Source organism: Falco rusticolus, chromosome 10, assembly GCF_015220075.1.
Source record: "Falco rusticolus isolate bFalRus1 chromosome 10, bFalRus1.pri, whole genome shotgun sequence".
NCBI classification, from domain to species: Eukaryota; Metazoa; Chordata; class Aves; order Falconiformes; family Falconidae; genus Falco; species Falco rusticolus.
The window spans coordinates 15,135,251-15,151,416 of NC_051196.1; the positions used below are offsets into that span (position 1 = coordinate 15,135,251).

Consider the following 16,166-nt stretch of genomic DNA (forward strand, 5'->3'; position numbering starts at 1 on the left):
GAGAACGCATTAAGCGAATGAACTCTGTATGCTGCTTAATTAAGAGAAGGTTGTGCCCATTTAGTTCTGCAGTGCCAAATTTCGTTTCCATATGAAAAATCAGATTTTTAATTATAGTTGGCACTTCGGAACCTCCTGCTGGTTGCTACTTTCTTGCTAAAAAAAGTGACCCCATTCCTAAACATGTCACTGTGAGAACTCTGTTATGAACTGCAAACAAGCTTCTATTTGTTTTAGCATGGTTCACTAAAACTTCATTGTCTAAATCGTTTAAACAATACATTAAAACCTTAATGGAATGTGGTTTTTCTAATTCAAAAAACAGCCTTTTGGATTGCTGTCTTGTGGCAATTGGAACGAAAGTCAGGATTTCTAGATTTTGTTCTGGCATTGCCTAGACAATTTCATCCTCAAAACTCATTAATTTAAATGCAAGTACCACACAAAGACGTAATTTAAAACAAGTCCACTACTGAAGTTCTGAATTAACTATTCCAGCTCTAAGAAGGGTAGCTCCTACCTGCAAAATACCACGTTCTTGCATTCTACTAACACTGTATTTACTGACTACACCTCTCATAACATAGTGATATTTCCCTTCCTCTTAAAAAGAGGAAATACAGCCATGTGGAACATACAATGAAAGGTGCTAGGCATACTCTATTATTGTATATCACTGAGGCGGTTCAGCTACGGCATTTGCCAAGACAAGACACTGCCGATGTCTCACCAGAACAGACTTCCAAGGAAAAAAAAAAACAAAACACACCACACTATAAAAACCAGCAAAAAAACAAACAAACAAAAAAAACCACAAAACCAAAAACCCCCAAAACCATACACAATAGTTTAAAAATGCTCATCCAACCTCTCCTCCAAAATAACGTCAAAGAAAGCTTCATGTAAACATCATCTCCTCTGAAATATTTTCTCCTCTTTGTTCAAATGAGAGGAACTGCTGGCACGTTTCCCTTAGGATAGGGTATTGTGCAAGTCATCACACAAAAGCCACTTTCCCCTGAACGTTCTAACAAACAACAAGCTATTTCCAGGCTCATAGCTGTTAAATTCCACCTTCTTGAATGAGTCGTATATCCCAAAGAGCTGTCTCTCTCCTTCCTGCCAGGGACATATTCTCATTTGCTTCTCCTCATGTGTACCTGATTTTTTTCTTGGCTTTTGCATCCTCTTTCATCATTTGGCTTCACACACTACAATGTACAGCTGCAACCAGTAAATACCCAGGTCCCAGCTGCAGCCACTAGGTCAGACCCCTCTACACACAAGCTTCCACAAGTCTTAGCATGCATTGCCTTGGGCTGCAGTTATCAATCACTGGACTGCTTGGTCAGCAAAGAACTATTTAATGGCTCTTTCTGTTCAATACAATCAGTACACCCATACTCTTTAGGAGGCCTACCAAAAAAAATGGAAGATGGTGATGGCAGTAGTTAGCACCCTTCAGCTTAATGATATTAATACAGAAAACACGTGCAAAAGAACATTTGAAAGGAAATTTGAGGAAAAATAAAGATGAAATTAATAATACAGTTCTGTTATGCTACTCACAGAAACACCGTGGAGGTAAATAACTCATCAGCTTTATTATTTTTTTTTTAGCTTGTTAACAGTTGTACTGTGTGGAGGTAGCTACCTCATCCGAACTACATTTATTTTTGAAATGCAACAGTGTGAAGGACTGACTTCCCAGTTAACAGGATGTAGAGTTCTCTTACTGCCCAGTATCCGCATTCCACCTTATTGTATCTTACCCAGTAGGTTTGTGAGCCACAGGGCCAAATCCTCTTTCATTGGCAACAAGTTGGCCTCATGTCGACTTGCAAGCCACTGACTGTATTGATGCATATCTGAGAGGCCAGGGCCACGTGCCTTCGGGCTCAGAGCAGTGCACATTGCTTATCCACTTGCTGTACCTGTTTTCTTATATTAAAGAAAAAAAAAAAGAAGGGGGGGGGGGGAAAGTACTTTATTATACCAACTAAAGTTTTGTGGGTTCTGTTTTTAGAATTGTACTCTGTAACAGTAGCTATAATTCTAAGAAATTAGATATCAGACAGACAGATGTGGATCTAACACATAAATACAATACCGATGACTGAAGTTTTGTTTTGTTAATCTATCACATGGCAAGTGATTAAACCACACAGATAAACATCAACTTCATTTGTACTCACCAAGCTACACACGTTGCCAAGACATAACCAAATAGTCTGCAAGGAATGATTAAAGTCAAATCAAAATAAACATTTTACACAAAGCTAACAACTCACTATGGTGCCTGATCCAATATCCATTCAAAATAAATGGAAAGCTTCAGAGACTTTTTGGATCAGACCCAACAAAAACATGGGAACAACTGAGTTACACTACTACAGCAAAGTTATTAACAATTAACAAATGCTGTAACAAAAAGGAATCAGTCTGTTCCACAGCTTCAGAAGAATTGAAAAACAAACCCCACACCAAAGACAGTTAGTGAACAGCGTAATTCCATCAGAAAGCAGCACAACAGCTAGTGCTGGCCACCCATGCCTCTCACTTCCACTTTTTATACATGTGCTCCTCGGCTTCACTGACAACTTACTGAAACTTCACTTCCAGGTAAGGCATTACGTCATGCGATAAATATTAGTTAGGTGTTGCAAGGCTTGCAGCAGCCAGAGACATTAGACCCACTGGACCTGTACCTCTGCTCCTGAAAGACTAATTCCCTCACCTGCGGCAGAAGCGTGCTAAGGGAACAAGGTTATTTTTCTCTCTAAAAAGAAACTCAGACCTGGACCCTGATGCTCAGAGCAGTGACCTGAGATAGTGCCTTGCCTGGTAGGCTGTAGCCTGCTGAAAGCCCAGTCCCACCAGCTAGCAGTCACAAGGTGTTAAACAGGTGGCACTAGACAGACATTAATGGGGGTGGGAGGTCCACAAGGACTAGTTCTTTGCCTACTGTCACCTGGCTGATCTGTGCCCACTGTGATTGCACAACTCAGCTGGCTTCAGCTTATGATACTCTGCAAATAGCTTCTGTCTGCCCTTTGCATACCTTTGGAGTCAGGTAAGAGGTATCTGCGACTTCAAAAACAACAACAAAAAAGAACATTTATTATACTATTTCATTGGGGCCTGGAATAACAATACTGAAAATAATTATTTTGCCAAAAGAAGGAAAACGTTTACTGAATGTAAAAAGCAAACGCCTTTCCATAAAACTGTGTTGTAACCGACATTTCCAAATACATGAAATGCTATGTGGCGTATTTTAATGCTTACATTAAAATACTCCAGCATTTTTAAACCATACCCTGGTTAACTACACTACTTGTTCACAACAACCTCTACTTAAGCTCTTGTTGAGGGTACCTCACCCCAAATCTTGAAGCCTGGCTTGCCCTTGAGATAGATGCAACTTTCACTATGAAGATATTCCTTACTGAAATTAGACAATTTTCTCAGTTGGGTAGGGGGCGAAATAAACATTACAAAGTCTTTATTCCCCTGTATAAATACACATTTTGAATTATCAGTAGATTTTAAGTTTTTTCTAACAAAAATACCATATACATCAAAGTTCCTTTGAAAGCAGAGTTTAAGGCAGACTGAGGTATATAATTTAAGCAAAGCTCCACTCTGAAAACTGACTGTGTAAAAATGTCCGCTTGGATTTATGGTTTCCTGGTTAAATGCAAATCATACCTGCTCATTTGGGGTGGGGTGCAAGGGAGCGGAGGGATAAGATTCAGCCTGTTAGCTCTGCAGAAAATCACTCTCAGATTCCTTCAGACTAGATGATACTAACAGCTAACAAACTATGATGACCGTATATTTAAAGTTGTTCTTTGTCACTCAGGACTACACAATTTAGTGCTTCAAATCACTGCTTCATTTTGGATGGACACAGAGGCAAGATGAGTAACTGGCACCACCTTGATTTTTCCCATATAACCTTTGAAGACAAGTGTAAATACTTCTGCCATATACTTTCTTTCCAGAAAAAAAAAAAAAAAAAGTCTTAAAATAATTTCTTTTTACTGACTTCTGGAGTCTACAAACTCCATTGATACTGTGAGAACCAGAACTGAAACTAGTTTATTCTCTTGAATCACCTCTGAAATGTTATCAGTAAAAAGTAATTAAAATTTTTTCTCATTCCTGAATGTTCACTTCATATACAATACACAAATACAGCCAAATAAAAACACCTCATTTTTGGCACAATTTCTTCAGTTTATTAACACCTACGTGTCTAAATGTTTAGGAAACAAACTCCTGCAATTTGTTTCTTTTGACATACAGATAGGAAAATACACCTGAAAAAAAGAAGCATCATTGTACTAAAGGAGCCAGTAAGACACTGCACCTCTTCACTGGAAACAATTTCCCAGTTCCTATATACTTTGAGGAGAGGGCTAAACTCTGTGACTCCTGGAGGTCCCTTCCAACCTAAATTATTCTAAAATATTATATTTCAAGGATGCACACAGCAATATTCATCATGGAACCTGAGGCAGGGTCTGCCCTGCTAGGAGTATAACACATGACACACATGCCGAGTTGGACTGTCTTAAGAAGAAAACTATAGAGGCAAGATCCTTTTCCTTCATCTCATGAAAGGTCCACCTACCTTATCACTTGCAAGACCATGCATAAGTACCCTGTGAAATCTGGAGCTAATTAATAACCAACATCATGATAATATACCTGACAGCCAGCCAGATACAATACAGGCTGTTGCCACTGGTGGGGCTGAAGTAATTCTAAGGTCTGAAAGCTGCAATTCTTTAAGACTAGAAAAAAAGACAGGGAAGGATTCTGGAGCAGCTACATGGAGGCAGTTTGGGTTTTGCCATCAGCCTGTAAAACAAGCACTGCAGTCTGTTTATGCTTCAGGCTGACCTCTGCAGAGATGCAGAGCATGGAATTTGAGATGTTACTTCAGTTTGTCTCTAAAATACAGGGCAGTCTTCAAATCTATCTCATGCTGACCTACCTCTGATTTCATAAAACCCAGCAACCAGGCTGTGTAAAGGTCTCAAGAAACTTTTGAGACTCACTGAAGGAAGAAAAGCAGGAGAACAAAAAGCTCTGATTTCAGAGGAGTCTCGGGTGCTTGAGCTTCATAGTCACTGTGGTAGTAAGAAGAGAGAAGATCCAGAGACAAGAAGGGTATTCTGAGTTTAAGGTTGTTTTAATGGGACATGGGTTCTCAGGGCAGGAAACTAGGAGAGATGACAAAAGGCAGATGACAAAATCCTCTAGAAGCTGAAAATGATTCAGGCATCTCTGTACTGGGACTAGTTCTGCTTGACATAGTGGCCCTGAATTCACAATAATGTCAATACATGAAAGCAGGCAAGCAAAGCAAGGAACACTAATGAAGAGTATCCACTGAGAAGAACCCTGAAGAATCACAGATGAATCACAAACCGACCTTACCTCTGTGTAAGTTTTCCTTAATTCCATTTCTGAAAGAAATGAATTTTCCCCTTCCAGCTACTTGTCTGAAAGCCTACCATATCCTTCAATAAAATACCTTCTTGTTAGAATCAAAACAACAAAACTCCTACTTTGGATTTTTAAAGTAAATAAAAATCAGCCTTCAAGGAGCAAAGTGCAATTTGTCCCTTGTAACTCTTGTCACATATTCTGTGTGGTCACAAGTGATATTGTGGGTCAGTTATCAAACTGCAAGCATCAGAACCTATCAGACCCTTAATTATTCTTTATGCAAACACTGATTACTACTGAACTTAGAACTAAGTTTAACTTAAGCCTCCACAATACTTAAGTGCTCCATTAAAATGTTCATCTGCTTCATCAACTGTAATAGCCCATACATTAACTATTAAAACTTCATCACATGCTAGCTAGGATATGTGAAGCCACTCAACTGAGTGAGTCAGGTGAAGGTGACAGCAGGGGGTCCTGAGCTCCTTCAAGACCCCTTTGAAGACTCTATCTGCAGCCAAGGCCAGGCTCTTGAACTCACTCGGGTACCACCACAACACCTCCTTAAAACATCTTAACATATTTGTTTTCTTGTGAACTGGAGAAAAGTTGATGGGCAATTTAATAGTGAGCAGTCTGGTCAAAGAAATGGACCAACTTGCCACAGAGGTAGACAGTAGCACGCAAGGATAGATCACCAAAGCTGAGGCAAGCCTCTTGGGCTCCAACAACTACTTCATCTTTTGTTTTGGCAGACATAAGGTGTGAACAAAGTAGCCAAAAAATATTGGTTTTCCTAATCTCACTACTTTCTAACAACAACATCAAATAGTCATATATACAGCTCTCCAATACTAGCCAACACAAACACATCAAATATTTTACAGAATGTAACACTTCTTTATGAACTGTTGAGGCTGATGTGATATGTAGAAGCATTTTTCAAAACTCACCTCTTAACTGCTTTGTTCCTCAAAAAGCAACTTCTTCCCCCTACTATTCTGAAAGCAGACAAGGAAAGGTCTTCAACTACTCTTCATTCTGTTTTGTTACACGTTATATTTATGCAGCATAGCCTTTTTTTCCACCTCTGTCAATAAGAGGAGGACATCTCAAATTCTTAAGACTTATTGTCTAGCTGAAGAATTCAGTGTGGGATAGTTTACAGTACACCCAGTGACATGTAACAGATTCAACACACTGAAAGGTTATACTTCGCTCCAGTTGCTTCTACCACACAGTGAAGTTTTTATTTTGCTTTACAGTAGTACATTTAGTTTTCTGTGTATTGCAGCTCACTGTATTTTGCCAGCAGTGTAACTTACACTATCTGCTGATTATTGTCAGTGATCATCAAGTCAAAGCAATGAGAATCAAATGAGTAATCTTCTGTAATTCCACTGGCTTTTGTTGGGGTTAACCGGTAGAACAAAAGGATTCAAGAATGATACACTCTACTCAAAACACACAGGAGGCAAAGACTGTTTAATTCAAAAAGTAAAATTGGCTGCACAGTTAGGCACTCACCGTTGCAGATCCCTGGATTCACTTACATTTCCTATTCCAACCACTTTCCTTACCTGCAAAATTGTGGTAATAATAGTACTCTTCAACTGTACAATTGGGGGGGGGGGGGGGGGGAATTATTCTGCATAGTGAAAATGTATATATATGTGTGCATGTATGCATAGATATACATACAGAGAAAATACATGTTGTCCATGCTGTGAGTTAATCATACAACACAATAAGTTTTTACTCCAAATTACCCATCTATCTGCATCATACACACATAATGGCTTACACTAAGTAGCTGCTGGCTACATGGTGTGCTCTCTGTATTGAGTGAGTTTCACTGTTGCCTCAGCCTGGTTCCTAATTGCAACATGCGCATTAGTCCCCAAACAAAAGGAAGCTTGAATCACTCCTTTTCACTTCCTAGTAGGCACAAATCTTCCAGGTGAGGGATGAAGTCTTGCCGAACCACTTGATCTTTACGACTTGGTTTAAGCATTAGCATAGAAATTAAGTATCCAGCAAAACAAGCATTTTTCTTTGTATCTCTATTCAGTTAGAAAAGAATAAAAAGATTTTACAAGTTACACCGGGGGGGGGGGGGGGGGGGGGGGGGGGAAGGCAGAAATAAGTCATAAAGCAAATGTAGAACTCTGTATAGAGATCGATCCAATCATCTCTGATGCAAAGGCCCTACGCAAAGGCCCTACATGATGTGCCCGTTGCACCATACCAGCGTGACTGAGACACTGTGCCACAGATGTTGTTTTGGCCCACCCCGGCACTACCACCTAGCAGGCAAGCCAATCGACTGGCTCTGTTTAGTTGACAGCTAAACCAGACTTATCCAGGACCAAAGATTGGCACATACGCCAATTCAGTGGCCTAGTAACTCGACAAAGCTGGAACAACTGGAACAGGAGATGGCATGACTCTACTCGGACGCTGGGTTCAAAGAAGCAATTTAAAAGTCTTCATAGAATTATATTTGCAGGCTTTAAGTTTGTGAAATAAGGTCTGTTGTAATATGATTGAGGAAGCGCAGTAGCTATCAGTTGTAGAAGAAACAAAACATCATGCATGCAACTGTGCAATAGCTTTACAGTCAGTGGCTGAGAAAGCAGACAGCAACCTAGACAAGAGCAGCAACAGTTTTTCTCTGAAGGAACTGGAACTTGAGCACTAGACTGCACATTGGCTTTGACAGAGGGGTATCGGCTATAACTGCAGACAATCTCCTGCTGTCTTAGAGAGAAGGTAATGCTATTGGAAAGCTGCCATCCTGGAAAGAGAGGAGACAGGCGATCAAAAGCCAGAACAGAGCTCATGAGTATCTGGCAAGGGTTTCTGCTGGATCTCCCTGCTAGTTCTAATCACCTCAAACAGATGGAAAAGAACAGAACTTTTGAAACTTTACTAGTGCTTAAGTGGACTGTGTGAAGCATGCACTTACTGTAACTGCAAGCTGGGTACAAAAGAGGCTTAAATAAAGAGATTCTATGTTCATAAACAGATGAAGTTGCAGCGCACATTTGTGCAAGCAGAAACGAGGCTGCCCACGATTTGGGACCCACAGTTGCAGTCACCGCTTTCACATAAACAAGTGCCAGTTTTACACATGCAGCACATCCAAGCATAAAGGCGTTCACACTTGAGAACTGTTTCAGTTTTTCTGTCTCAATGTTGGCATATTTTTCACATTTGGAGAGTAGATCATCAGTCCACAAACTAAAGGCTGCTCTTGCTTTTCCACCCTCTCACCCATATACATACCTATGTGTATACACACACATATATGCAGAAAGGGCAGGGGGGAAGATACATGAATGCCTTCCTTTGAGAGCCACAGAGGTAACTAACAGCTTCTGTAATTGATATTTTTAATGTTAGGAAACTGTTCCCTATGGTGAGATCTGCTAGACAGTGGAATAATTTCCCTAAGTGAAAAGTTAAAAGCTCCCCCACTTGAAATCCTTGAAATGGACTAAAAGAAGCAGTAGGGAAAAGCACAGAGACCTGTCACTCACTGATAGATGTTACTCAGTCGATCTTTACCACCTGCAATTTCCAGTTTACTACAGAATAGTAATCACTCTCACTGTGTCCTTTTACAAACGTAAAAGCAAGCAGAGTCAGTTTTAAAGTGATTCTGCTACTACATCGCATAGCTCCTCTTCAAGAGCTGCTGCAGAGCTTTCCCTTCTGTAAGACACAAGTCACTGTCTACATCATCCTAAATACATATATGTGTAACCTTACTTTTCTCACTACCATAAACAAGCAGATAAAACATAAGCTCACAAATGCAGCAAGCATATTTTGTAAGGAAATGCAATTTTTCTAGTTATTTTATTATCCTTATAAACTATACCACAACCAATTTAGCCCAAGGTTTCTGGAGCTTTCCCAGATTAACTTGGAGCATACTGTACATGTTAGGAGCAGGGGGAGGGGCACTGGAGGGGAACCACCATCTGAAACTCATTAATCAATTAGAATTTTTAAGGGCTTACATCAAAATGTGATCTACACTGATAAAGTAAACTTTAATCACAAGAAGCCTTTGTCCTTTACATTATGAATATATGTGTTACAAATGTGTGCAGTGCTTTGAGCCGAGGATGAGGAACCTGGCACAACAGCTTACCAATATTTTGGACCTGTAAGGCCTTTGGTCTGAAGCCAGACCAAAATGAAGTTAACCGCACTTAAAAATCTGAGCTAATCATTGGAAGCCTAAACGTTTTCAGGACTATGCCTAGTAGAAACAATTTTGTTGCCTTGATAATGTCTCCTCTACCAAAAGGAAAGCAAAAAGTCCTTCTCACATAGACCAAAACAAAACTTAAAGAATGTTCAATATCTACTTGCTCATAAAATTACAACTTCTGGACACTGAGCCCGATTCCTAACATGGTCCAAAAACTCTCAAGTTGACTTCTCTTTGCCTGGCTCTTACGATTACGTTTTTCTGCTCATCGAAGCAAAACAGCCATTAAAAATTAGTACAAAAGAAGTTTCAAGCACCACCAACTAGAAAAGGAAGTACACTTTTAAACAGACATATCACATCTTCCAAGGAGTATAAACATGACTCTTGCTGCAAGCACACCATGCAGACAGTATTACAAGCTGTGTCTCAATTATCAGCTTTGGTTTTAATTATGAAGTTCTATTTCTAAATCCCATCCTACAATTAGTGTGAAGCCTAACTAAGAAGTGTAAAGGGGAGCTGAAGTTGTACTTAGCATAGTGAGCGTGCAAATTTAAATAAGGCTGTAAGTAAAATACATGAAATAACCAAATAGGTTAGTAGCTTAAAATAAGTAAGATCTAGAACTTAAGGACAGTACTGACTCTTCCTCACCTCACCACCTCCATCTAGGTTTGGCTGTGGTTCCAACACGGGTACCACGCTATAATGCTGATCAGATGGCCTATGGTGCCATATGATACGAATTTGTGACTGTCAGCTAATTTCCTATTAAATCACAATCCACATCACAAAACCATCATAAAACCACTACACTTGGAACAGCTTCTACTCCACCATGAAGGAACCGTTCATAATTTAATGTAGATGGAAAGCAAAGAATATTTTTTCTGTTCCATTTTAATTTCAAAGCAATGTCAGAAGCGTGCTGGAAGTGCGCTGGGGAGACTGCAATGCATCCTTCCCAGCACCCCAAAAGCAAGCCAGCGGGCTCGGCTGGCACACACCAAAGCAGTGGGATGCTGATGGCAACCCTAGGTAAGGCAACCAGCAACCTTCGTTTCTTACACATTAAGCACCAGCGAAAAACACAGCCCTCTTAAAGTCAGTCTCTGCCCTCTCGAGGTTTGAATGCAGAAGCTGAGGAGGCAAGCCAGAAGCTGGAAGGCCGGCTGTCGGCATGAGAAGGGTCTCATCCCGCCTGGCCTTCGGGGCAGCGGAGGGGGCCGGCCGGGCGCAGCCACCCGCACCGCAGCCGGACTTGGCCGCCTCCCACCCGACACTTGCCGCAACCCCGGGGCTCGCGTTCCCCGTCCTCCCGCACCCCCTCCCCGCGCCACCAGCAACCCGGGGTTACCCGGAGCCTCCCCAAAGACCCACCATGGGGCGCGGAGGGGCGCGCACGGCGGGCGACAGCCAGCCGAGACGCGAAGACCCCATCGCCGCCCGCGCGTTTCGCCCGGCGGCCGCCCCCCCGCGCTCACCCGCTGGGGAGCCCGGCTCCGCGCCGCGCCGGGATGCGTTTGTCCTCCGCGGGGCCCCTCCGCAGTAAGGTTGAGCTAATGGCTTTGCCATGAGTGCTAGAAGCGCTGCTTCCAGCTCTGCCCCTCGGGGGCAGGACCAAGCAAACCCGCCGCAGCCCCCGACCCTCCGCGGGATGCCCGGGGCGGCCCGCCAGCAGCCCCCGGGCCAGCCGCAGCCAGCCCCGGCTGAGCCGCTCCGGGCTCCCCGCGACGCCCACGGCCGCTCTCATTCCACCCCCGCAATGCGTTCAAACGCCGGACAGCCAGAGAGCGGGAAAAACAGTAACAATAACAAAAACCCCCCAACCACCAAAACAAAACCAACAACAAACTAAAACCCCAAACCTACAGCAAAACCACAGACCCCCCAAACAGAAGGAAGCCCCCAGCGCGCAGGCCGTGCGGGGCCCGGCGCCGAGCCCTGCCACTTCCCCAGCGGACCCCCGCGGCCAGCCCGGGACGCGGCGGGTGACAAAGAAACGACAGCACCTACTCCACAACCGCCAGGCGAAGCTCACCTTGCCGCCTGGTTCCCCGGGCCCTTGCTCCTTAAACTCGAAGGCAGCCGGCGAAGTGCACGAAACGCCCTCGATTTAAAGGAACCTGGGCTGCGGGCTCAGCTGTGGGGCCGGCCGGGCGAGCCCCCGCCGCCGGGGCAGACACGGTGCTCGCTGCCGGGGCGGGCGGGCTGGCGGGCAGGCAGGGCTCCCCCCGCCGCCCCCGGGGCTGCACTCGCTGCCCCCCGCCTCCAGCCGCCGCCGTGCCCCCGAGCTGAGCAGCGCAGACCGGCAACAGCCGCGCTGCCGCTCTTCATACTTCTGTCCGCTCCGCGCTCTCGTTGGGAAACCTTTTTTTTTTTTTTTTTTTTTTTTTTCTCCCTTCCCCCTTTTTGTTTTTTGTTGGTTTTTTTTTTTTTTTTTCCCTCTCCGAAACCGATTTCCTATACTCCAGCAGTCCACACAGACTGAACGGAAGTTACAAACTTACTTTTTTTCAGACGGACGGCAAACGCAGTTCACACTGATTTTACCCTTGAAATGCTGAGATATTCTATTACAGCCTTTGGCAGTGAGTTGGTGCTTGGGTCCGTTTCTCTTTTATTATTATTATTACTCTCTTTCCAAGACTATTTATTGTGGAAAAAGAATGAAGGGTGGAAGGAGAAAGGAAAATTTCACATCCAAAATAAAACTCTCCTTTTCTTTAATTTTACTGGTTGTGTCTGGAATTTTTTAACACTTAGTAGCACCTCTTTTAATTGTCACTCCTCCACCCCCAGCTAAAGGAACATCTTGGGGAACTGTTTCATTGTACATTTCACCAAAACAATTACATGCTACCTGGTAGTCTCTTTTGAACAAAAAACGTATGCCGTTCATACATCAATCATTCTTAAATTACACTTTAAGCACAGTGATGGGTAAGGGTTTTGCTTCTTCTTGTATGCCTGCGCTTTGATTGCCAAGCTAACTCTTAGCACACCTTTATTTCAGTCATTTCGTTCTCACCTTATATCATTTTCGTGAAATTTCAACATTTTGTTAAATGTCAGGGATAACCTTCTCCAACTGCTGTTTATTCACTCATTCCCTGCCCAGAGAAGCCCCTTTTGTGAATTCAATAGCGGGAAACAGATGTTCAGACTCCTGCATCTCTTAATGCATGGATGTAGATTGTCTTGTTCAGTTTCCTCATGGTATCATGTTATCACTTTCCATAGGAGTGCTCCAGTCAAACAGCACATTTATTTTTCTTTCACAGTGGTATACCCACTTATTTTATCAATATATATAAATTAAAATAATTAAGTTGTTCTAGGAAAAGCACATTACGTATAATTATACTCAAAGAATTGTTTTAACCTGATTGCTGAAAAGCACATCAAGCTGACCCTTAATTTTTAGTTACATTCATTTCTTTGTACTCTGATCTGCTGGGAAAACATGATTTGCACAATTAATGCCGGGCTATTTTTCAATAATTGCACTGTAAGCAAATTCCTTTTCTCTGAGCAGCAGATGTTCATTGCTAGCCAATCAGAATACACACATCTTTCGTTATTTATTATATTCCTATACTCGTATGATGCCGTTCTGATGGACTATTAACTGCTGTGATGAGTGCTACTTAAATGAGAGCATTCATCAGTGTGCTGATGTATTTAGCTATGGTGAGCTCTAGCCAGGTACTATGTGCGTAACAGCCCAGAATTAAATGAAATCCTAGTTTTGTTTTGTTTAGATAAATCTGGATGTCCCTGGCCATGACTGTTTTCTTTGGCTCATCCAATTTCTTGGTCAGGGAAAGAAGGGGGGTGGGGGGGTGGGGGGGGGTTGTGCGCAGAGGTAAGAAAAATGTCCTCAGACATCCCAAAAATGCACTGGGGTGGAACAGATGTTGAGCTGATGAGCAGATTCCTGTATGCACTTAATTATCTTACAGAGGTTTTATCTGACCTTCAGAAAGATTTTTTCTAAATAATTAGCAACAATTTAAATCCAATTTATGTGTCACCTCAATATAAAAACCAGCTTGAGATGAGACCAATTCTGTTAAGGTGTCCTCTATACTTAAAAATCCTGTCACTTTATAGAGAAGTTGGAAAATGCTCCCCTCCCCTAAGCAGCAGTTGTGTCGCCAGTAAAAGCTTCTCAAGGTTCATGTGTACTCTGAAGTTACAAGATTTCTATCAATTTTAGGAGCAATTCTATGCAGGGAGTTAAGCCAAGGCTTTTCCAGACGTCATGCAATAAATCTTGTGTGTGAATTTGCATATGTACCAGTGGGAAGGGCTGAAAAAGCAGTTGTAAGATTTTGAAGCCAAAATTGGTTATGCGCTTCCTGATATGGTCAGTTTGTACCAAAGAATAATCTAAAATCAGGTGGTAGTAAAATCGCATACATTCATAGATACACAACCTATGGATCTTCTCCTACCTCTTTTTATTTCAGTTATTAGTTTCTTACCATCGTTTCATAAAGAATGTATCTGAACGAGCAATGTGCAACACCCAGTACAGCAGTTAAGCAAAATAAAAAAACCTGAAGGTCAGATCAAGTCTTATACAAGCAAGACTGAGAGGAGCACAATGCCAAATATCATCTGAAATGTATAGAAGTATGGAAGTTCCAGCAGTGACACCGCAGCTACGAACGCAAGGACTACAACTTCTCTGTTTTGCACTTAAGCATTAGAATTTAGTTTTCAAATTTGGCACAATAACTTTGAAGCCACAGTACACTTCTATTTTCTACATAAGGCTATTTCAATAATATACTCACTAACCTTTGAGGAAGAACTCAAAGTTTCCTTCTGAAATGCTATTATTTTCTTCGCCGCTTCTCTACATGAACAATCTTAGCTCCCCACACTTGCAACTTACAGTGTCTACAGGTTCCAACAATATTTTTGACACAGTCTTCTTCCAAACAGACAACACAATGATCAGGCATATGAATAAATGATCATTTGAAGACAGACATAGGAAAGAGAGGGGAGAGAGGGAGCAGGAGAACGTGCATTGACTGTGGAAGGTAAAGCTCATTTGGTAGTCATATGCACATGAAGGAAATCTGAGCAAAATTACCACCATGACTAAGACAAAATGGTTCTACACATTGTCATTTAGATAATTTTAACAGTAGAAAGGGAATATTAACTCTCAAAAGAGATAGAAGATGTGGATAATTGGCTGAGTTGCAGCAAATTCTATCTAAAGATGTCATAAACTTTCTATGATTTGGGACAAAAATTCAGGATTAAAGATTCTGCAGTATTTAATCTAATTTGGTTGCACATTATAAATCTTGATGCATAGATAATTAGAGATCAAATTTGGGAATATGAGGTCAGCAAAGATGATCACAATGGCCCATTTTAAGCCATTAAATTCCTCAGCCCTTTTCTAAAACTGACTTATAATAACCATCTCTGGTGACCTGTGGATGTTATATCATCGTGCGGATTTTCTTAAGAATGTACCTTGCAGGTCACTTATAAATGGGAAAATTACCTAGATCAAAGGGTTATCAATGCACAGGGGGCTGAAGGAGTAGCCACTGAGCAGGAGGAAGAAAACAGAGCAGGAGAGAGAGAATGTAGAGAGAAGGATGTAGTTCTTAGTAGGAGAAGACATACAGGCATCTGGTTTGGCATATCTCTAGATCACGCTTTCCTAGTGACCTTGCAAATTTCCCAAATACTCCTGCTTCATTATGTACTTAGTGTCCTAACTGACCAGTGTAATGTCAGTCAAATATAATGATTACTATGTAATTTATGATCGGCATCCCAATTCTGTATCAACTCTTAAAGCACACACAGCCATTAAACAGGACATGCCTTGGTCAGCTAAGAAGACATGGATGGGAGACAGCAACTGGGGTGAGTAGCAGAAACTATGAATAAAATGTATATTGAGTAGAGAATGTAATACCTGTTGATTTCTTGCTGCTAAAGGGACTGAACAATTAAACTATTTAACTGAAATTCACGCAGATCTGGAAGACAGAAATATATTTACTCTGTTCTTTCTTTCATTATATACCACAGAAATTAAAATTCAAAAGATGTGGAGTCAGAGGTGATTCAAAACTGCCAATACTTGAGTCAGCTTGCTAGAGTATGAGCAGCCACAATGAGCACAGAATGTTTCATAAACGACCAAGCATTGTCCCAATGTTATAGTGCTTGGCAAAAAAAAAAAAAAAAAAAAAAAAATTAAAAGAATTGACTTTTAAAAAAGGCAGAGTAGTCAGTGACCTTGCTGGCCTGTGATCAATAAATATCTCCTTGTGGAACTCACTGAAATATATTGTACTAACTGGTACCAGGTACCTTTTAATTTTACATTTTTTCCTAAAACTGTTGGATTATATTATGTAAGTCCTACTTAAAATGTATTTAGTATTTGGCAATTTGAAGAACATGTGGAGAAAACATGAATAGGTAA

The 16,166-nt window shown here is 41.6% G+C and overlaps 1 protein-coding gene across 7 annotated transcripts in view; it reads right to left on the minus strand.

Moving 5' to 3' along the window:
• The window catches only part of GAS2 (growth arrest specific 2), a 98,250-nt gene extending 86,243 nt beyond the window's left edge, over positions 1–12,007 (minus strand). Inside the window, exons 1-2 of one of the 7 annotated variants that reach the window (XM_037402287.1) lie at positions 11,733–11,999; positions 1,773–1,934 (exon numbers count right to left, since the gene is read on the minus strand). In XM_037402287.1, the coding sequence (XP_037258184.1) occupies positions 1,773–1,914 (142 nt within the window). In that variant the 5' untranslated portion in view covers positions 1,915–1,934; positions 11,733–11,999. Of the gene's footprint in view, positions 1–1,772; positions 1,942–2,195; positions 2,217–6,416; positions 6,437–11,175; positions 11,317–11,732 lie in introns of those variants that run through there. The other 6 variants (XM_037402283.1, XM_037402288.1, XM_037402284.1 and 3 more) reach the window with 6 other exon arrangements.
• Between the last annotated feature and the right edge of the window lie 4,159 nt (positions 12,008–16,166).